At 38.7% G+C, this 22,806-nt stretch overlaps 1 protein-coding gene across 5 annotated transcripts; it reads right to left on the reverse strand.

The window, feature by feature from the left end:
• Positions 1 to 3,260: 3,260 nt before the first annotated feature.
• LOC139131885 (tumor necrosis factor receptor superfamily member 3-like) lies at positions 3,261 to 18,927 on the reverse strand. Of its 5 annotated transcripts, none has more exons than XM_070698184.1 (5): positions 18,808 to 18,927; positions 14,972 to 15,094; positions 9,915 to 10,200; positions 6,392 to 6,583; positions 3,261 to 3,763 (listed from the first exon to the last, which is right to left on the reverse strand). In XM_070698184.1, the coding sequence occupies exons 2-5, from the start codon at positions 15,050 to 15,052 to the stop codon at positions 3,492 to 3,494; spliced, it is 831 nt and encodes a 276-aa protein (XP_070554285.1). In that variant the 5' UTR covers positions 15,053 to 15,094; positions 18,808 to 18,927; the 3' UTR covers positions 3,261 to 3,491. The 5 variants fall into 5 exon arrangements, with proteins under 5 accessions (XP_070554285.1, XP_070554284.1, XP_070554280.1 ...); XM_070698183.1 differs by having other exon boundaries at positions 14,972 to 15,097; XM_070698179.1 differs by lacking the exon at positions 18,808 to 18,927 and adding an exon at positions 15,964 to 16,045.
• Between the last annotated feature and the right edge of the window lie 3,879 nt (positions 18,928 to 22,806).

Below are 22,806 nucleotides of genomic sequence, written 5' to 3' on the forward strand. Positions count from 1 at the left end.
AAATCTTTTTTAAAATATAAAATACTAAAATAAAAATGCGATGTGCCATGTCTCCAGATTTCTAAAATATCGTTCGTTGACCGTTCGATGGAATACTCATTTCGCAAACTTGTGACGCAGTTGAAATTCAATAAGCTTACTGACCGCCAAATAATCTTAATGAGACGAGATCATTCTAGACATCCTCCAAATTATCCAACCATTCGCGTTAGAGTTCAGCTCGCTTAGAGTATCATAACATTCTTCGGCCTTCGTTTAGATCGACCCTAATCTCTCCCATTAGGAAATAAATACACAAGCCACCTTGACAAAACTTCGTGCACCATCCAGGACCAAACGCACTGCAAATCTGTCTTGGACGTCATCATCTCCTTACATGGTAATCGGCATACCGTATTTTTTAGCAAAGGAGACACAGAATACGTCGGAGTATTCAGTTTCAAAACGTATTACATTGTGTGATGTTGTCAAAAAAGGTAATGTTACTGCAGTGGTATAAATTACAAAACACATCAGTTTATTTTGGACTGGCTTTACCCAACATTTCATATTGTTCTTATATGCCAGATTTGACCACGTGCTTACTGGCGACCCCTTTACATGCAAATTTTGTGTCAAATGGTGTGTTCTCATGGAAAACAAACGTACGATTTCTATATGAACGAGGCGAAATTTGCCCTCAAAACTCGAAACCACCCTTTATGGGGTGTACCTAGCTATTTTGAACGAGCTTCTCGAATCTGCAGCTCTATTTCGAAATGATGGTCTGGTTTTCTCAGCTCAAGGATAAGTGTTCTCCATCGCTGTGGGCATTACTATTCTCAACTGGGGGTACAGTTTCCAGTCGTAATGTTTTTCATTGTGTCCGGGATATAAAACCTTTCCTTTTCACTCTTTCACTTTGATTAAGACTAGTCCACATCTTGTCAGCGATTAAACATGTTTCAAGTTTAAATGTTAAATTCTGGTCTCGAGCCCTCCTGTTCAACCAAACTGAAATTACCCCTCCCACTTTGGCTCGTCCAGTAGGTGTAGCAAGGGCGTGATCCCATCGCCTAGGAAACGGAGGGTGCATTAATTGTTGCATTTCGATGCACATTTTGATTATATTCAGAAGATTTTGTGGCAAAAACTCAGATAGAGAAGCATTAATATTCACATCTCACTTATTCAAGACTGGCTGAGAGCAGCACTTCCATTCAGTTAACATCATTACGCCATTTATTATGCCAAGAAAGATGAAGCAAGACATTTTGCCCTCTCTGGTCTCAGCCAGAAATGGTTATACCTTACAGAGTTTTTTCCCACGGAATGAAAACAAATGTACTTGGGCTGAGGCCCAAGTACAACAAGGCAATGACATTCCATTGTGCGCTTACAGACTAGAACAAACTTGATCACAGGGAACTCCAGGTTTAGTGTGGTCGAGCATACTTGTGTGGCCGTGCCAAGTGATCTAATAAGTTGACAATCGTCAGATTAAAACGTGTTAATTGTTCTTATCAACAGACTTTGTTTCTCTGTGAGTCAAGATTGTGGCAAAGAAGGTTATTACACCTGTCAGTCAAAATGGAGGAAAAAATGAAAGACCCTCATTTTTACCACAGTGACTTTAAACAAACTAATGGAAATGCATTTTCCTATCTTCATTAAATATCGGATGTATCGCTGGGAAAAAATGGACTCCAAAACTCCAGCAAAATTAGAAAGTTTAGAACGCTTTTTAGATCGGGCTAAATATCGTAATTATCGGATATATCGCTGGAAAAAATTTTGGACTTTTCTGGGCCGAGCTAAACTCAAGCTAAATTAGAAAGTTTAGAGCGCTATTTAGATCGGGCTAAATATTGTAATTATCAGATATATCGCTGGAAAAAAATTTGGACTCCTTAGAGCCTATCTAAGAGAGCGTTCTAAACTTTCTAATTTAGCTGGAGTTTAGCTCGGCTCTGAGTAGTCCAAATTTTTTTTCCAGCGATATATCCGATATTTACGATATTTAGCCCGATCTAAATAGCGTTCTAAACTATCTAATTCAGCTGGAGTTTAGCTCGGCTCTGAAGAGTCCAATTTTTTCCAGCGATATATCCGATATTTACGATATTTAGCCCGATCTAAATAGCGTTCTAAACTATCTAATTCAGCTGGAGTTTAGCTCGGCTCTGAAGAGTCCAATTTTTTCCAGCGATATATCCGATATTTACGATATTTAGCCCGATCTAAATAGCGTTCTAAACTTTCTAATTTAGCTGGAGTTTAGCTCGGCTCTAAGGAGTACAATTTTTTTCCCAGCGATATATCTGATAATTATGATATTTAGCCCGATCTAAAAAGCGTTCTAAACTTTCTAATTTAGCTGGAGTTTAGATTTAGATTTAGACAATTCTAATTTAGCTTTCTAAACTTCTAGCTAAACTTTCTAAAAACGATAAACACATTTCCGCACCTTACTGTACCGTGGGGCCCTGTTGGTAAATAGCGAACATATATCTGCCGCCGCAAAAACTCTTTGAGTGCGTCTCTTTGCTCTGTTTTCAACATAATATTATATACATCAGAACATTTACTGACTGCCTCGGCAATGCGAGTCGGCGATTGTTCGGATCGGCCATAATGATCAAATCGGAACGCTAGACACAGACGTCAACGTGAGTATAGCTTCGGCCGTTTGATTTTCAATACTTTGAGTTTGAAAAAACACGTTGTGTTTGTTGACAAACGAGACATGATATAAGCTTAGGCGGGACAAAAGCCGGGCGACAGTTTTGAATATGCTAATCACGATCACGCACTGAGTGAGCGATGTGGGCGGTCTTGTTACCCTACATACTGTCAATTAACTCGTTTCTGTAATACGATTGGTTCAAAAAAAAGTTTGTTGGAAAACAGGATTTCAACAGTGAGTGTGCCTAGACTCTCGCCAGTCGCTTGTACCGCTTCGTCTCGCGTATTGGCGTAGCTTCCGGTATTTGCCGCAACATGGAAAGTTGCAATTCTAAATAAATTTCTATATTAGCCAGCTGCCGTCATATCACTGCTTTATTAGTCCCCACGGACACCGTCCGGGGGGATTTATATTCAGGGATCACAGAATTCAACGTGCATCTGTCTGTCTCTCTGTCTCTCTCTGTCTCTGTCTCTCTCTCTCTCTCTCAGTTCTACAGCGGTATAATGAGTTTACAAACCACTTTCATTGGCATGAAAAAATTTACCTGTGAAGCTTTTCTTTAAAAACTCAAAAAAAACCTCAAAATATAACATCCGTTTATAAATACACCACTTTACCGTCAACTTCAAGGACCAAAATGTCAAGGGTGCCCGGTGACAGAAGTGAAGTTATCTTTCGGTGCTACACGGCTCTCACTCGTAACACTGACTTTACAATTCAGTAATTTTGTAAAAAAAATCGGCATAACATTATAGTCAATCTGTCATAAATGATTACTGTTGAATGCTCTGACAACACTACGCCGAAAAAATATTGGGCATGTTCACAGGAACGTCTCTTCGTTAGAGGAGTCCGTCAAAGGAACTTTGTCTAGATACTTTCTAGACTGTTGATACTTCTTCGTTTTCACGCAGACAGCGCGTTTTGTGAATATCAAAACTAAGAATAAAATGACAACGGAAAAGATGGCGGCAAGTGCTGAGATTGTATGCACATGTTTTCTGTCATTTGCATTCCCGTCCGTTTTGGCTGACGCTCTCACTGTCTGTGCCACAAAAGCTATTGTTCCCTCGGACGCCTTCGTTGAACTTGCCTCTGTGAAGAGATCAACCAAAGGAAAGTTTGAATATGATCAAAGTAGCATTCAATATTATTTTTTCTGAAAAATATAGCGATAGATGGCGCAACTTTTTGAAAGGACGTTATGTTGGCATTGTTGAAGGGCCCGTTAAAATGGTCTTATCTTACCTCCAATTTTAAATGCATTTGAATTATCATGGGGTTTTCACAATGGTATATTATTATTATTATTATTAGTATCCTTTATTTCAGGTCGATGACCCATACAATAAAATATACGCTCAAAAAGTACATTAAAATATTTAAAAAGATATACACTCAAAAAACTACTATAAAATATTTAAAAAGATCTAAAAATGGTGAATAAAATCCCTAATAGAGAATACTCCGACTGTGTTTCCAAAAGGTGGAATGAAAATAAGAGTCGGAGTGTACACAGCTGTAAATAACAGTATTTCTGCTGGCCAACAGACGTTGACAAATGCAAATAACATCCTACGATGCAATGATGTAAAATTCAAAATATTTCTAATAGCAAAATTATGACTCATACTAACATCACGTTTAAGATCAAAGACTAACCGCATCGTATTATTATAGGCCACCTTCAATTTTGACATTTGTTTAGCACTATATTTACACCAAACATTTAAACAGTAAACACTGTATAAAAAACTTTTAAAAAGAGTGCACTTCACTTTCTGAGAACATCTGCCAAAATTGCGAACAATGAAGTTGGCTCTGACGTACAAACATCGGAGCTGCCTTTGCATAGCCACATCATCGTCAACGGAGGAAGACATAACATATCCTAAATATTTTTGCTGTTTACAAAATTTAAAGGTTTCCCATACAAATATACACAAGGGATTCTAGCTGGTTTCCAGGACTTTGGAAAACTTGCCATACACTCTGTTTTTTCAGTGTGGAAAAGAATATCATGTTCATCTCCATAATGCTCACAGATGTTTATCAATTTCTGCAATGCTTTAGTTGAAGGACATATCAGAACTAAATCATCTGTATAAAATAAATGATTAATAATACAGTTAGCCAAGCAGCATCCAACACCAGCCAGTCAACATAAACAGCAAATAAATTTGGTGACAGGACGCTACCTTGACGCACACCGTTGATGACGCTAAAAGGTTTTGACTTGGCTGATGCCCAACGGACAAAGAATAATTGTCGACTATACCAGAACTGTAAGATTCGAATAATGAAAAGAGGAATATTATTCCTAATCAATTTTCCAAACAGGGTCCAGTGGTTTACCCTGTCAAAGGCCTTGGTAGCATCCATAAAACAGAGAAACACAGGTGTATTCTGTCTTTTGTAAAAGTCAACAATTTCCTTCAACACAAAAATACACATGTCAGTGGAATGATTTCTTTTGAAACCAAACTGGAGATCACTTGTTTTTAACGAGGTATCGATTCGAGATAAAATACATAACTCCAACAATTTCGAGGTAGCTGTGACAATTGCAATAGGTCTATAATTATCTACTGATGTCATGTCTTTAGATTTGTCTTTCACAATGGGACAGATAGTCGAGTGCATGAGGATCTCTGGCAGATAACCATGAATAAAAAATCGACCAAAGAGTTCACTTATAAAGTCTGCTATTTATGAATGACACTTCACATCGGCAGGTTTTGTTTGACATTAGGCCTAGCACCATGCACTACACGGCTGATGGCAGTGGACACTATTCACATTCAAATGAGGGATAGCAGACCAAAAACAAATACGGTGTTCGTTTTCAGTACTATGTTACATGAAAGGAGGTCCTGTCCCATTGTCACTGTCATGAGAAGTGTGATACACTTTATATTACACACATACTTAAAGATCGGGCAGTCCTCGGAAAGGCAAAAAAGGGTCGACCGGACAAACTTTTAGGAAGTGTCATATGAACACATATAACGTTCAGGGGCCACTGGCGCCAGCAGCGATCTAAATGTTTGCGTGTGAGACCATTTCATAGGCCCTTTGAATTAAAAAAAATTGTGATCGGAATCGTATTGAATCGTATCGAAGAGTATTGCGGGGAAATGACGCTCTCTGGTCGATGCAAGTGACATTGTTGCGGCTATCTTGGCACCAAGTGTGCCTCCTGCAAGGCACGTCACTCCAAGATTTTGGATCAAGCTTGACGTAACCTGTTTTAACACGAGTCATGTGACCGATGAGATCTATGAATGCTATAAGATACACGTGCTCTGTGACCAACCTCAACATTTGAAGACTTTTGTAAACGAACAGACCAAAAGAAGTATTTTGCAATGTGGTGTGTTTTCCTCTCGGCCCAGATTTATCATGATAAACCCGCTACTCTGAGAAACCTACAGGCGTGAATAATTTTAATCTGCTTTATTAGATTATTTCAACAAATCAACAAAAGAAAGATATATGCATTTTAGTCCAAAAAGTCGTCTGGCGCCAGACATGTACATGTATAACATGCATCCAATTCTTGCACTAACCTTTGTAAATTTCAGCCACTTACCACTTATGGCTCTTCAGTTATAGCAAGTTATCTTGTCTTATCTTTCAACAGTATATACCAAGATTATTCATCAGTAACTCGAAGATCTCGTTGGGACATGCATCTAATAATGCTAGGAGGAGGAATCTTACCTGGGACTTTCACATTTTCGAGAGAAAGATGATTGAGTTTTAGCTTGCTAGATCTGACAGGCATACATTGGAGTTCGTCCGGCATCCCCTGGCTCACACATTCAGGCATACGAGGCGGAGAATAGTCCGAACCTCGGAGGGTGCAACTCGAGCACCTGTCGCATTCATCTGTTAGCTTGTTCATAAAGTAACCTGGACCATAAGGACGTGAAAGACATAAACATGGTCCCTTTAGCGATTGAAAATACGGAGCAAATGTGACGCAAGAATGAGAATATGATAATGTGATCGTTATATACACGCGGTCTGCTTATCACCATCACTGTTATGTAACAAGGTGTGTTCAAAGAACTGGTTTCACTTCCGACAGACACCTAAAATACAGAAATCAAGCAAAGAAATAATTTAGGGCCTATATCCCTTCAAATATAACTTTAATAATATATCAAAAGGAACGTTCCTAGCAATTCCTGTTCTCTGACGTACATGTATTGTTTTCTTGTGTTTTATTGTTGTGTGGTGTTTTGTAGTTTCCGCATTTCTTCCCTCGTTGGGCAAGATGAAAATGAATGTATAGTAACTCGGCCGCGAAATATAAGTGTACTGATTATATGACATCGTTATTGTATGTTGCAATGAGTTAATTATTACATATCTGGGTAATACAGTAACTTATTGTTCGCGGAAAGTAGTCACACAGAATATTAGAAATGTGTGCCATGAACGAAATCGTCTGCACTATAAGTTTGAAAACAAAACGCCAATTCAAGGCAATGCTTATAACTGAAAAATCAATCTATTTTGTGCGTTGCCCGAGACTTTATGAGATTTTGCGTGATTGTGACGTTGCATGACTTTAATAATGACAAATGTGATGATCTATGCAAAAGACTACTTGTAGCATAACTTTTGGTACACCATTTTTAAAAAGGCCTTAGATCGTTTCAAGTATACCAGATAGCTACACTGGATATAAAAGTTTCACCAGATCTAACGATACAATCAGAAAATTTATTCACGAAGGGTGTATTGTAGACCCTTGACTCAAGGCCAATAAGTGATGCAAGGTATTTAAAGGCGCCCTTCTCAATCCCAGGTTCTCGCATTAGCGAATGTGTCAACAGCCCATTAACAGTTTGTCATTCTTTTGTTTTCCATTGAATATTTTATCAAGTAAATAATATTTATATTAGAGAAATCTGATAATTGAGGGGGGCTTTAAGGTAGAACGTGCCTCGGGGACAGAGACTCGGACTCACAAATTTCTACAATTCTTTTCTAATCTAATCTAATCTACCACTTGTTTGGGCACATTTTAAAGCTCCTGGAGAAAAAAAAAATTACCAGCTTAGTTTTTCGAAAATCCAAAATTTTATTTTTCCTCCCTAGAGTTAACACAGGAATGGCGGCCATTTTGTATTTTAAATATCGCAAAAATGTCGGGTAATTTGTTTCGCTAGTTCCAACTTTGCACGGTGACCCCTGATTTTTATTGAACACAATTGGAACTAATTTGGGATAATTGGATATTTTTCAAATTTCTCAAAAGTATTGAGAGCCCTATAGCTGAATGTTGCGATATTACAAATTAACAACAAGCGTGTAACTTAAAAAGAAAAGCAGATGAGTTTACATTTGCAGAATAAATCGACATTACTTCACCATCCAATTATCCCAAATTAGTTCCAATCGTGTTATGTTGATTTGGTAAGAGACTGATTGAAAGTTTCATCCAGGAAAGTTTGAACAAAATATTAAGTCTTTCACTTTCGAGACGCATACTACCTTAAAAGCATGCTCTTCTAAAATATAAAAAAAACAACAACTGCCGTACATATAAATGAGTTACGCTCACAGCAGACAGTAGGTTTAATCTCAATAAAAGATTTTATCTACGACATTAAAGCCTCCTCAGTCAATCTGCAAAATTCACCGAACAACTCGCATGTATCTCCCAAGTATAAACTTTTTAGACTTTTTAAAATCGGTTCTGCAATGAGAGCTGAATCTTATTATACGACTGAATATTTCTTAACTCCATGTTCGGTTAAAAGGACTTTGGCTCCACTGAGACGAAGAATTGGACAATACGGTCATGCATAATCTTATCTTAGCTGTGGAAACGCAGCTATCTGTTGGCGGGGTAGCGTGCGTCGATATGCGGGTCATAAAAAGATCAACCCCTCCACGGATACGGGGTTGACCTTTTGATGACCCGCATAGCGACGCACGCTACCCGCCAACAGATAGCTGTTTCCACAGCTAAATCTTATCTATATTGTAGTGGCATTTACTCAGATATGTATTAAACTGCATACTGGAAATGTTTTGCGCGATAATGAAGTGTACATACAGCTACAAAAAACACGCTTTTGCACAATCATAGTTTTCTTGTTCATACACCTTCAATTCACCTGGTATACGTTTATGACTACGTATCGGAGTTTCAGGACAGATTGTAGACTTAGTTCAAGTCGGTGAATGACAAAAAATTCGCCTGAAACGTGTCTCTCTATTATTTCATCAAAATATGTTCCGGTAAGCCTAGCTTAGACCGAGAAAAAAATTGTGCTGTTCCCAAAGCCCGACCTACCCTATTTTTACCTGCCGACCCTAAACTTTTTAAAGCCACATAAACACAGAAGTACAAAAAAGAAAGAAAAAAACCATGAAATCACGCATTCATTACGTAGCATTTGATGTTTGCTTGAACGAGGATGTCTTGTATGTTTTTATTCCTTTTATATGTATGATACGTTTTTCTGGAAATGTTGTGGCCAGTGTGATCGCCCTGAACCCCTGAAAAATGTATACTTAAAAATAAAAATATTTTGGGAAAAAATCCCTGCTGATCGACCTACCCTAATTTTGAAAACCATGTTATCGGAACAGCACATTTTAAGGGGGGGCTTAGCAGTTGTTCAACATTTGGTCTTGGGAAACGCATCGGACTTGAGTATTTAAAAATAAATGAGAAACTGTCCAAATCACCGATTTGAACCAGTCAAGACGTAATGTCACAAGTAATTTTGAATTATGGTCATTTCATGTGGAATGATCCTCTGGGACAGATGTTCTGAATCATATAAAACTTTTCTGATCTACCATTTGTTGAGTTCGTTTTGAAGCTCTCGAAGTTTCCACCGTCTTATTTTTGTGAGAATCGATAGTTTAATTATTTCCCATGGATTTAACGCAGGGACGGCGGCCATTTTGAATTTCAAATATCAGTGATTATATAAGGTTATTTGTTTCCCAGATGCCAACAATTGTTCTGAGACCCCCTCATTTTATTCTTTATTTTGACAGAGAATGGGTTAATACCCTACATATTAAGTAACGCAAAGCTTCGATACAATGTTCAAGTTAAAGTTTATCGGGTATATGTGTGACCCGGATCGATTTCTTGTTGCGGACATGGCAGGAGAGATGTCAAATTATCTGTCAGATCGATCGACAAATTCAAATAAAGAAATCAAAATTGAAGTCATCTATAATCTGAACCTAAAACGACTTGACCTACCGTAATCACAGTTATCTGTACATTTGGCGCTGTGTGTTGATGTACAGTTCTTGGTCGTTTGTTGATGTGGGTCACAGACCAGACACGGTTGGCAAGGCGACAAACGACTCCAAGAGGCCGAGTATGTGTTATCTACGCAAACCTCACACTGTGTGTCGTGGGTTTCGTCACATGCTTTTGACACACCAGTCCCCGGGGGACATTTGCTGCACGGCGTACAAACTGGGTTCCCGTCTGTGTCCCATGATTTATATCTTGTCCTTCCGTTACAAGTCAGTGATGAAATCTACAACATTTACAACATGAAAGTCATTTTGGTTTTCAAATTAGAATTTGTTTTTCAGTCATTATAAAATATTTAAAATGACCAAAACCTTTCGGCGACCGATCTAAGACAATTTTCCCATTGTGGGCAAACATTTCCACACATAGTCAAAGGAACAGCTCAGGTCTTTGAGGTGTCATGGTCAATTATTGACAAAGCATTGAGTTACTCTAACATAAGCAAGCGATGAAATCTTATATAAAGGAGGATACTAAAGGAGGAGGATCGTGTGATGCGGGCGTTGCGCAGTCGCTGGCATTTGCATGACTTTGAAGAAGTAGCCGGTAATTTATCGCACTTTCATTTTACACGGTAAATATGTACGCCTCATTCATATTCTTCCCAAGTGATACGGATCTTTTACTCATCAGCGGTAAGACGGTTGTTTTATTTGTGCATGCACAAAACTTTTTGACGTATGCCAGCGAATGGCTCATTCATTCCGCAAGTTGTAGGTAGGTTATGGGCTCGTTCACACACGTTCACACACGCTACTTATAAGTTACTCATAAGTCGAAATGCAGATAATTGTCCAGCGTACCAAAACGTATTTTAACCTATGGGTACGTTATGAATATGCTATATATACGCCAAAAATTGAAGAATACATTGTTAGTTCAGCAAGCCAGCGTTTTAGAGAAACTTTGATACGTCGGCATACACAGGCTAAATAGTCAAGGTGTGACAGGGCCCTTAGATTATAAACGCTTTCGGGACTGGTCAGTTTCTTCGGCCGGGGGGGGGGGTGTTTGGGTGACGGCGGGGGTGGCGGTTGATAATTTTTATGCAGACATCAAAATGTAGCTGACTCCCCCATTCCAACTTTCGAAAACAGGGTGAACCCTCTATCCAAACTTTCAAAAACGGTGACTCCCCTGAGCCAAAGGTAATACATGTACAAAATGTGAAATATAAGTACGAGAGAGAGAGAGAGAGAGAGAGAGAGAGAGAGAGAGAGAGAGAGAGACAGACAGACAGACAGACAGACAGACAGAGTTGTATTTTAAATATTCAGTCATTCTGTTTTGGTGAAGTTGTTGACCTGTGTGTTGCAACATACTTATTTCAAATTACAATTAACACGATTGGAACTAATTTTGAATAATTGGATCTTCATATTTTTCAAATTTCTCAAAAGTCTTAGGTTCTCTTTAGCTCAATATTACAAATTACTCATATAAAACAAGTATATAAGTTAAAAAGGAAAGCAGACGAGCTTACATTTGCAGATTAAACAAACACTACTACACCACCTAATTATCCCAAATTAGTTCCAATAGTGTTAATTTTAGAGTTTTAATACAGCATTTTAATTAAGCAGTGAATTTATTTCATACTTTCTGTGCATAACCAGATGTCCATAACTGTTGTACATAAATTGATGTCAAACACTAACATCAAAGACAGAACTGCAGTAAATCAAAAACTTCAGTGTTTAATTAAGCTGTTGCCAGCTATCATGTTAAGTGTTTATGAACCCGTGCTTGGCTCACAGAAAGATTGTTTTTCTCATTTGTGGGTACGGGTTGTAAAGCCTAAAATATTTAAGGGACAGTTAGCGGTATCTTTTGACAATTTTTCATGATTTTTATTCTTTAATTAAAGACAGAAATGCCCAGACTTAAGTTTGTCAACATGGCATACATACATACATATATAAAATAGACGTATAGGTCAAATAATCAGTATCATTCAAGGTACACAAATTGACGATGCATGAAGTTTGGTCTTGACTGAAAATTCCCTTTTTGCATCTATTTCAACAAGCTTAACACTGGGCATTGCAATTTACCTTTAACCCTTTCACCATTATGGTGGATCTCTACAGAGGAAAATGGGAGTGAAATGGCTCAGAGAGTACATGACACTGTAGTTGATATTACAGAACAAAAAATAAAAAAGAAGTATTGTCAAAAATCATGGCTACTCAACCTTAAAAGGGAACTAGATTTAAGCTGATAACTTAGGTATAAAAGTTTATTTCAGTTGGAAGGTATTACTTTAGTTCTCTAAAACCGTCCTTCAATAGTTGTCCTTGTATTAGCTTCCAAGGTATTGAATATGAATTTAAAATTCCCTGTTAGGCTCTACCTTTTTAATGACGGGTTCAGAAAGTTTTTAAAGGAAATCTGTCACTACCAGTAGTATTAACAAAGTACAATCATGACTGTACCAAAACAATGGACAGAAGCAAAGAAAATAGGATTTTTTGCTTGAATCCAATTACGTCTCTTAAGAAGCCCTAGAGAGTTATTTTTAAAGTTCAGCCAAATCTGATGTGTGCAGTGTCTGAGAGGATCTTTTCTATCATCTCAGTACATTGTATAAAAAACAAGTTTTACACAAAGCCAATTCTATAGTCAGGAATCATCACCACCCACTTTACAAGGAATTCAATATTTTACCATCTCGCCGGCGTTATAGGGTTCCAATAACTAGGACAAATAGATCAAAACATTCGTTCATTCCCACTGCAATTTCTGTACTGAATCAAAACAGAAACGACTAGTCATCTCTGCTTTTAATGTGTTTTAACGTCACTGACCTTTTTTTTAATATTTTATACATGTCTTATCTTTGTAACTTTTTGACTTGTCCGCTGTCGTACAACCCACGTTTTGGGATAGTTAGTTAGTTAGTTAGTTTATTATAGTGACATGAGGTCAAAATTACATATTCTTTACAACAAAAGTAGCAATGTGAATAAGGAAACCTCCCAGCCCAATGGACTTACATGTCACTTTGAAAACAAAAACAGAGGGAAAAAAGGTGTACAATACACAATAGCAAAGGTATAAATTACACTAAGTGAGCCTATACAAACTTTCTTTTCTTCGAAGAAATGCTTTTCCAATCTATTTTCATATTTTGCTATGTTTCTAACATTATATTGTTGAAATATTAGCTTTAACTTTTCTGTGTCTGAAATATAACTAACTTGAACTTCTGTGAGACATTTCATATAAGTTGACCTTAAATCATCATAAAATGCACAATACAATAGAAAGTGAGTCTCGTTTTCAATAGAATTACTCTGACAAAATTCACAAAGCCTTCTATCTACACTCTCGTGACGAAATCTTCCACTTTCGATCCTAAGAGGCAATACCCCGGCACGAATTTGTGCCGTCAACGACCGCTGTCGACGTGACAGATTCAATGTAACAAAGCTTTCTGCTCCATAATGAGATTTAAATAAAATATAGGTACGTAACTTAGCCTTTTGTCTAGCATTTTCTAGCCAATCAGATTCAAAAATTGACACCAACTTTCTCGTAACCATGGAAATGTCAATGTACAATAGGTTTTCCACATCTAAATTTAAATTTAAAATATCAAAAATCTTACATATCTCATTTGACCAATTATTGTAATCATTTAGGGTAAAGTCCCACAAGAAGACCCTTTTTGTAAGTCTTTGTTCATCCATGGCAAGAAGTCTATTCCAATAACGAACCATATTAACAAGTCTGCGATTTCTACACGAGTTCCAACCAGTATCACCTGTAATTGCATGAGTTGGTGTATACCTATGAACTCCCAAATAAAATATTAAGGCAGGGTTTTGGACTACATCATTATCATGCTTTCCAAAGCCCTAGACTGAAGAACAGTAATCTAAAACAGTTGTAACCCATGCATTGTATAATTTTGTGTAGGATTCAAACCCAAAGTTTTTCAAAACTTTAAATTTTGAATTCAAAGCACTCAATACTCTATTGCCAGCTTGAGACAAAGCCGCAGAAGTTTCAGAAAAATCTAAGAATTCATTTAATACACCCCAAGATATTTATACTTCTGAACGTACTCAATTGAGTTAACACCGAGATGAAAATCAAATACACTTCTTATCATGGTTTCTTTCCTAAAATGGATAACTTTTGATTTACTACAATTAATCAGAAGACGCCACTTGTAGCACCACTTACTGACATGGTCAAGCATTGTTTGCATATCAACTTCATTATCAGAAATTAAAACTATGTCATCTGCATATAACAATATACAGACATTATACTCATCAATTGAAATACCTTTGTTCAATGATTTCAGCTCAACTGCCAAGTCATTAATGAAGAATGAAAATTGTATTGTATTCTATTGTATTGTATTGTATTGTATTGTATTGTATTGTATTGTATCCCTGCAACAGTAAAAGCACAGCTAATAATGACAATAACTCCTTTTCTTAACTATTATTTATTCATGAAAAAAAACTCTTTTATTTGGAAACGTGACAGGAAGAAAATAGTTGCATTAATGAGAATAAAAAATATCTTGTCATTTTTTCTCTTTCTAAAATATGTCACTATATCAATGTATTGTTAAATATTAGTGCATGTTTCTTCTCATACTGTGTTCTCATAGTGAAAACAGTAAAGGGTCATCTTTTGTATATGAGCTGCAGATTTCATATCGATCAGTACGCTTTGCATAACAGACTTTTAATTTGCAAACATCCGTATATATCTCTAATATACATGTATCTCTGATATATTCATGTTGTGCACCTGAATGATGCAATTCGTGGCTCGTACGATGCATTTTGAGCGAGTATGAGCTGGTGTCTTAATTCAAAAACATACTTATCCCCCCCCCCCCCCAGTTGAGCATTTCAAAAAACACGGTGATACCCTCCCAATCACGAAAGTAAAAAACTGGGTGACCCCCAAAGATGAAACGCCCCTTGGCGGAAGAAACGGACCAGTCCCTTATCGGCCTATGTTCTTACCATGTAGTTTTGAAGTAGGACCGCGGTCACCATGACGACAACCTTAATTCGATGCTCTGTGATGACAGTGTCGAACCACATCGTCCAGGCGCAATTCAGGTAAGTTTACGACGACTTTTTGTTCTACTTAAAGCGGAAATAAAAGACATACTGAAAAGCGAACAAAGAAACAAACATACCATTTCTCTCTCCTGGACAAAGCCAAAGTTGCAATTGAAACAGATAAACTATGTCACAAGACCATGACATTTGCTAAACTTTGGTAATAACAAGCACATGCAGTATTCAAACTCTTCAAACATTTTGTTCGTACCCAAATACAAACGTAGTGTCAACACTATAGTTCCAAATTTACATTCTCTACAGTCTCTACATGTTGTGCACCACATCAAGGTTTAAAATATGTCAAGCCCTTCGGTAAAATTAAGCTATAAATTCATTGGGATAAGTTTCAGTAAGTTTAGTGAGATATGGACCTACAGCAGTAGTGTAGACAGGGATTCAAACGACTATAAAATTCATTCAAAACGAAATCAATCTTTCATTTTGGGGTGGAGCGGAATAACATGACACGTATTTGAACACAAAAATCTGCGTAAACACGCAAACAGCAATGGTCTCTCACAAAAGAACAAAAGACTAGCGAATGCAATTGGCTTACAAAAATAGTCAGAATTGGAAATGTAAGTGTCACTAAGTACACAATATTATACCATGGACAGAGTTATGAAACATAGTGATCTGGTTTCCATACTGATCCCTACTACCCTTGCAGGCTTTGTACTCAGTACCAGCAGCAACCATAGACCCTGGAGCTGCAACCGTCTTTGTTTGGTCATGCAGTCCAATCAAGCAGCGTGCAAACACAGTCCCTCAAAAATGAAAGGATCGTGTAGTAAAAACAAGTCACAATCATACAACAAATTCATGATTGACACACTTGTCCCCAGTTTGCAGCCGATAGGGAGTTAATTCGCACATTTCTTACTGACCTTGAGTTTGCCAAATTGCGCCTGCGGTTACAGTACATGAATAAGGAATTTTCCGCGCAAAAAGAGGGCAAAGGTTAAGTCGTTTTCTCGGAAAACAAACCACAAAGAAAACAAACGGTAAGGGGTGAACCATTTGATACCAAGGGAGCTGGAGGAAATGGTGACAAAAGTAAACTTTTTATCCCTGTAATATCAATTTTTTTTTTTTTCAAGTGTTACTTTAAAGCATTATTTTGTCCGATAAAGACAAAGCGAGTTAATCCCCGAAACAAAATGCATCAGACAGGCACAAAATGGGGTTTTACTTGACATTATATCCATCCCTTTTGCATATGACTGAATGTACGTCAAAGTTACAAAATCGTCGGTTGTGAATCCATAAAGTCATCATCAAGAAATATGAAGACTTGATGATCTGCAGCAATTTTCCCCGAAAATCCTCGAGTCCACCCCCAGGGTGTCAAATGGTTCTCCCCTTACTCATTCCTTTTGTGGGGCGTTTGGATTAAATTCACTACCTCCATGGTCTTTCGAAGGGACTGTTGGGTAACATGTACATTTCCAGAAGACAGTATTGAAAAAAAGGAGTTTCTGGATTGAAAAATATTTAGCTTACGGACTATGGCGCGTAATCAAGGCCAATATTCTAACTCCCCATTTTCAACTATACAAAGCGACATTCAACATTCAATCTCCCCATTTTCAACCATACAATGCCGCATTTTCAACTTTCGAACTCCCCATTTTCAACTATACAATGCCGCATTTTCAACTTTCGAACTCCCCATTTTCAACTTTCGAACTCCCCATTTTCAACTATACAATGCCGCATTTTCAACTTTCGAACTCCCCATTTTCAACTATACAGTGCCGCATTTTCAACTATCGAAGCCATAGGTCCCCCTAGACCACAAGCCAGCGAACACAAGCCAAAATTAGCATACATATAGTCAAATACGTCTTCAAAAAATCGTCGGTGTCATTTTACATGAAACTACTTATCACTTTGTTAGGGAGTCCCAACACACGGTGACCTCGCAGTTACTTTTGAACATGGACGACACCGAGTTTGTTCGTGACCACGTCAGTGGTAGTTTGTCTAGGCTGCTACTTGACCTTGACCAGCCCGACAGACGGGGAGATGTGTCACGTAGGTGTGAGAGTCTTGTTAGACTTTTGTCACAGTTAGGCCTAAGTGGCATTTGAATGTGTAGTGAGCGTATTGTCCAGCTGGTGCAAGCCGCTCAACGTGAAATACATGATGTACATGATGTTGAACATAGTGGTCACGGTGTAATAAAGGGAAAGTGGCTTCACTCATCAGCCATCTCGTCTTGTATGTGTTTGGTGTGTTTAGTGTTAGCTCTGCATTGCACTGGGCTGTGTGTTACCGGCGTTATACGGCCTCCCACTACATGTGGTTGGAGGCCGTTTAACGCCGGTAACACACAGCCCTGCCTAGCCCTGCGTACGATGCTGTGTGTTCCGCTACAGCTAATCGCCCCGCTCAGGCGATTAGCTGTAGCGGAACACACAGCATCGTACGCAGGGCTAAGCCTAGACTCTCCACAGTCGCTGTGCCTTGTTTTGTGCGCGCCCACAATGGGCCTGCATTTGAAGGCTACGCTGTGCAGCAGTGAGCACACGCTGCCAGACACAGCGTCTGTCGGTTTTTGTAAGGACATGAATATTCATAAGGGTAGTGATGCCAAAACAAACATCGATCTAACTTGGCGGAGAGAATATATACCAGTGGCAAGGTAAACCTATATACGCGGTATGGTTTTATTTTTTATTTTTCATTTTATTTGGCTATGGTACGTGTCGTTTTTGTTTTGATTAACAGATGTGTCTGGTTCTATAAAGTACCCGGATCAGGCAGAAATCCGACCGGTCGCTTGCAAGAACGTCCAGACCCTGGGATTCGCGTCGCGTCTCTGAAGGGCGCGCGTGTTCCAACAGGCGAGAAGCGAATCGCAGGGTCTCTGCCAGACTAGGCTAAGCCCTGCCATAGTGTGGAAATTAATAAGCGAGTTGTTAATTTTAAAATAAGCCATGGCGAGCCATGCATGCATGCTCTTGATTAGACGACATGATAGCGACCGAATTAGGCCTACTGTACGTGATGGCGGAGGTCGGCGGTATAAATCTTGATAGCGTCACAAGTGTTTCCAGTCCATATTTTTGGACCCTCTAGAACATCACATAGGAATAACTCTAAAACTCCGAAACGTCATGTGACGTATCTATGACGCGTTCTGACGTAGTATAGCCCAGAAGGAAAAACGTGGGTAACTACAATGAAGCAAGTTAGGGATGCCTAGGGAGAATGCGAATCCTAAATGTTGAGTTCGAGAGTTGAAAATGTGGAGTTCGAAAGTTGAAAATGGGGAATAGCAATCCCAAATGTTGAGTTCGATAGTTGAATGTTGAATGTCGCTTTGTATAGTTGAAAATGGGGAGTTTGAATGTTGAATGTCGCTTTGTATAGTTGAAAATGGGGAGTTCGAAAGTTGAAAATGCGGCATTGTATAGTTGAAAATGTGGAGTTCGAAAGTTGAAAATGCGGCATTGTATAGTTGAAAATGTGGAGTTCGAAAGTTGAAAATGCGGCATTGTATAGTTGAAAATGTGGAGTTCGAAAGTTGAAAATGCGGCATTGTATAGTTGAAAATGGGGAGTTTGAATGTTGAATGTCGCTTTGTATAGTTGAAAATGGGAGTTTGAATGTTGAATGTCGCTTAAAGTTTGTATAGTTGAAAATGGGGAGTTTGAATGTTGAATGTCGAGTTGTATAGTTGAAATTGGGAGTTAGAATATTGGCCTTGATTACGCGCCATATACGGACACTTTGAGACACACTACGGCGATATTTCAGTAAACAGCCACCATTGAAAATCCTGGTTAAATGGAGAAGTGGATACAGCTGTTCGGCTATTTTGTATTCTGCGCAATGAAGAAGGTTGTTTTGATGCAAACGTCCATAAGGGGGTTTCCCCTAACAGGTACCCGACATTTTGCACACCACCCCTATGATGAATGTTGATAAACCTCCCGTAACCAGGTCTGTACACCGAATCAGTTGGAAGAAAGGGATTGGGAATTTAGGTTAGCTTCGTTTGTTGTTCTACGTTTTAAGGTGGCTTTCCACATAACCAAACCACTGTTTTCACAGCAACATTTCTCATCAAAAATGCATTTATGCATTTATTTTCATGCATTTATTTTCAAAGTGCAGAGAATCTAAAGTTTAGTATGGTATCAGTAGTTTACTCTATGGAATACATATTTGGGTTAAAAACCTGAACTTGGATATCGATAATGACATTAATTTCAGTCAAAAGCTTATACTAATGTTCTAAAATTTAATATCTCACCTCAAACTAGACGACAATTTTGTTCTGCACTGTATCTTCTCATTCTCAAATAACAGGGATTGAATGACTGATATTCAAAAACATTTAGAAGCAAAATTGATATGACTCTTAGTCTTTCTCACCCAACTTACGACTGCTTGTGGCGCTATTATTAAAAAGGTGACCCCTATCTATCAGTACTCAATCTTGGGTTAACAAATAACTGATTGAATAGTTGCTGAAAAATGGTTTTGAGTAAAATACGCCGTGGTTTGTGCAACACAGAGAAAATGTATATTTATGACCGACATTCTCCTTACCCTTTACGTACATATCCCGTGAAACGCCGTATTTGCCTGCCTTTACGTCCATTGGAGTAACATTTTGGGAGGTATTTACTCCGTTATTTCGACCAAATATCCATGCATGGTTTACAGATTACACTTCAGATTAAACCACAGGCGGCCCAGACGTTATTAATAATTATTGAGTTTTTCTCACTGTTTTCTCTGTCAGTTCCTCTCCTTTTCTTCATGCTCTGACTGATCGTAGTAAATAAAATGATTATATAACCTATTCTAGCCTTTTAACTCTTTGTTTATTTAACACCCCATTACAAGGACGTTGATCTCTCATATACACATCTTGTAATTAATTAGTCAACACAACGAATTGTGCTAATCCGTGGACTTATCAGGGATTTTATGGGTTGGTCAACATTGCGAAAGATAGAGAGATGTAAACTTTTACTAACTTTTCCTATCTTTCGCAAAAGATACAACGGATGGCAGTGGACTGAACAGCTGGATATACACCGGCGAACATTTGGGCACATCTGAAAGTGTCTGATGGACCCCTTTGTTTAGACTTGGTTCAAGTCGGTGAATTTAAAAAAAAATAAAATCATTTATAATAGTTTCTCTTGTGTCTCTCCTATTTCGTACAAACCTATCCGGAATTTGGCAGCTCACGCCAGGTTTTCCCAGCGATTGAATGTGTCACGTTTGAGTCTGCGCAGTTGTGAGTTAGTTTCTGCCGGATTCACCGACTTGGACTTCTTGCAAAGTACAGGCGGTGAGACGGACTGTGTACACAGTGACGTAGAGCAAATACAAAATGATTGACAGCCCCTCCGTTATTCTGACCAATAAGAAGAACGCATGCTAATAAACCTCTGCATGCATTAAAAAGTTTGTTGTCATCTCCGTGCAAAGCTAGACATCGAGTACGTTTTATATCTGGGCGAATAATGGCATCAAGTTCGTACATCAACCGCGTTTACAACTGATCGGTCGACCATCGCTATCATGCGAGATTACCAAAGAAAGCTTGTTGAGAGTTACATTGAGGGAAAAGATGTGTTCGTCTGCGCACCAACCGGCAGCGGAAAATCACTGACATACGAAGTCGCCCCACATTGTTTTGATTTCCATCGCTTTGGGCACGTAAGAGAACAGGCTACAACTGTAAGGACGGTGTCTTTTTCCATCCTTAAATAACCGGCGACGATTTTCGCATTTTGCAACATGGGCCAAACAAACAACACAGATATTTTCACGCGTTTTCGGAGATACAACAGAGGTCGTGCTGACTTTTGTGGGAGTGATCGCACTCGACATTTTGCCAACAACGCCATGTGAGTTTTATGCACGTCTCGTTTAGGTCAATTGGTAACTCCTCCCAATGTGTGAAATTTAGTGATGTCATCTTATGAATAATATATGAGTAAGAAAACGTCATCTCATGAATAATTTATAGCAACGCAGATCGTGCAAGAAAGCCAAGTCTTAGACTTGGTTCAAGCATAGACTCTCGAGAAAAACGGGACAGGCAACTCCGATAGAGAACAAAGGGTCTATGGGATTAGCAGCGTCTGATCTATCTTGGAATAATTAAGAGGTGTTAATGGGTCGGGGAAGGAATGAAGCTGGACCCGATCGATTGCACAACGTTCGGTTCATAGACACGTGCATGCGGGTATACGGTAATGTTTTCGGATTACAAGTTATTCCGGATTACCCGCAAGTCCATTTTTAGAAATAAAAGTGTTACAACTATTTTGAGAAGAATTCGTCAAAATGGTTTTAAAGTACTTTTTACATATTGGTAGCGAGATTCGATGCAACTAGAAGTCTGCAGGGAGTCAGTATGTTGCTGTAAAGTGACAAAGTTTCGAATAGAAATCCGAAAAACATACCGCTGCAGTTCCAGACTTAACAGCAGTTGACATTACAGAGTTGTTTACATTCCGCAATCGTCCGTGTATCTCCGAATTTTCCCTCGTTTTTGCAGTTTTTTAACCGTCGGAATATTTTCTGTGCGAGGAGTGCTCCATGATTCGGTAAAGTATGTATGTTATCTACTGAAATGTTGTTGTTTGAAAACTGTGAACGGCCAAATTTACGAGTACAGCGTTCAGCTTTGTGTAAATGCATGTCTACCTTACCGCTTCTGACTCCATCAACCGATGGATAGTCCCGATTTATCGCGAAGTTTCTCCTGACAGCGAAAGTCAGTGTTACAAATGTATTTTCTAGTACTTTGCGGATGTAAACATGTGTAGCTTATCCGAACTTTGGTGTTTCTTTAGGCTAAAACAGTACCAAAATGTTAGAGGTCGTTTTTGAGCTCCGATGGAGTAGTCTTTTTTGTGTTCCCTGATTTTCGTCAAATGTTGCGTGACAGATGAAATAAAGGTCAGATTTTCGTTTCGCAGGACTGGGGAAGTGTAAACCTGTCTAACTTGTAAATGTTTGTTGTTATCGGAGATTTTTATGGTAGGGAATGTAAACTTATATTGTCGATATCTAGCAAGAGTTTTCTGTAGCATCTATGGCTAAATGTACACTGTTTTTATCGTCTGTTTTTTCCCGTTGGCTTCGGCTTGAATCCAAAATGTGATCTTCATCGTTACCAGAACATTCACCATGACTAATATCAAAAAACCCTCAAATTCTCTGTGTCATTACTCGGAACGTGCCATGCAAGAGCAAAGTGTACATATTCAGAACGTCAGTTTGATCGTTAATGAGATTCAGTGTTAAGTACGAAGTATTGTTGTCGGGGACCGCTTGGCAAATAAACTTTAATGTATTCCAAGATAGATCGCACAAAGAAACCTCAGCAGTTGCCTGTCCCGTTTTTCTCTCGAGTCTATGGTTCAAGTCTGTGATTTGTGAATGTTTGAGTGGAGTGAACACAATGATTTGTATTCTGCTTTCATGTGAAACGCGCGCGTGAGTAGACGCGATGAGTGGGGTGAACGCGATGAGTGGAGTGAACGTAGTCTGGCAGAGACCCTGCGATTCGCGTTCTTCCCTGTTGGAACACGCGCGCGCCCTTCAGAGACGCGACGCGAATCCCAGGGTCTGGACGTTCTTGCAAGCGACCGGTCGGATTTCTGCCTGATCCGGGTACTTTATAGAACTCCACACATCCGTTAATCAAAACAAAAATGACAAGTACCATAGCCAAATAAATTAAAAAT

Source organism: Ptychodera flava, chromosome 4 (genome assembly GCF_041260155.1).
Source record: "Ptychodera flava strain L36383 chromosome 4, AS_Pfla_20210202, whole genome shotgun sequence".
NCBI classification, from domain to species: Eukaryota; Metazoa; Hemichordata; class Enteropneusta; family Ptychoderidae; genus Ptychodera; species Ptychodera flava.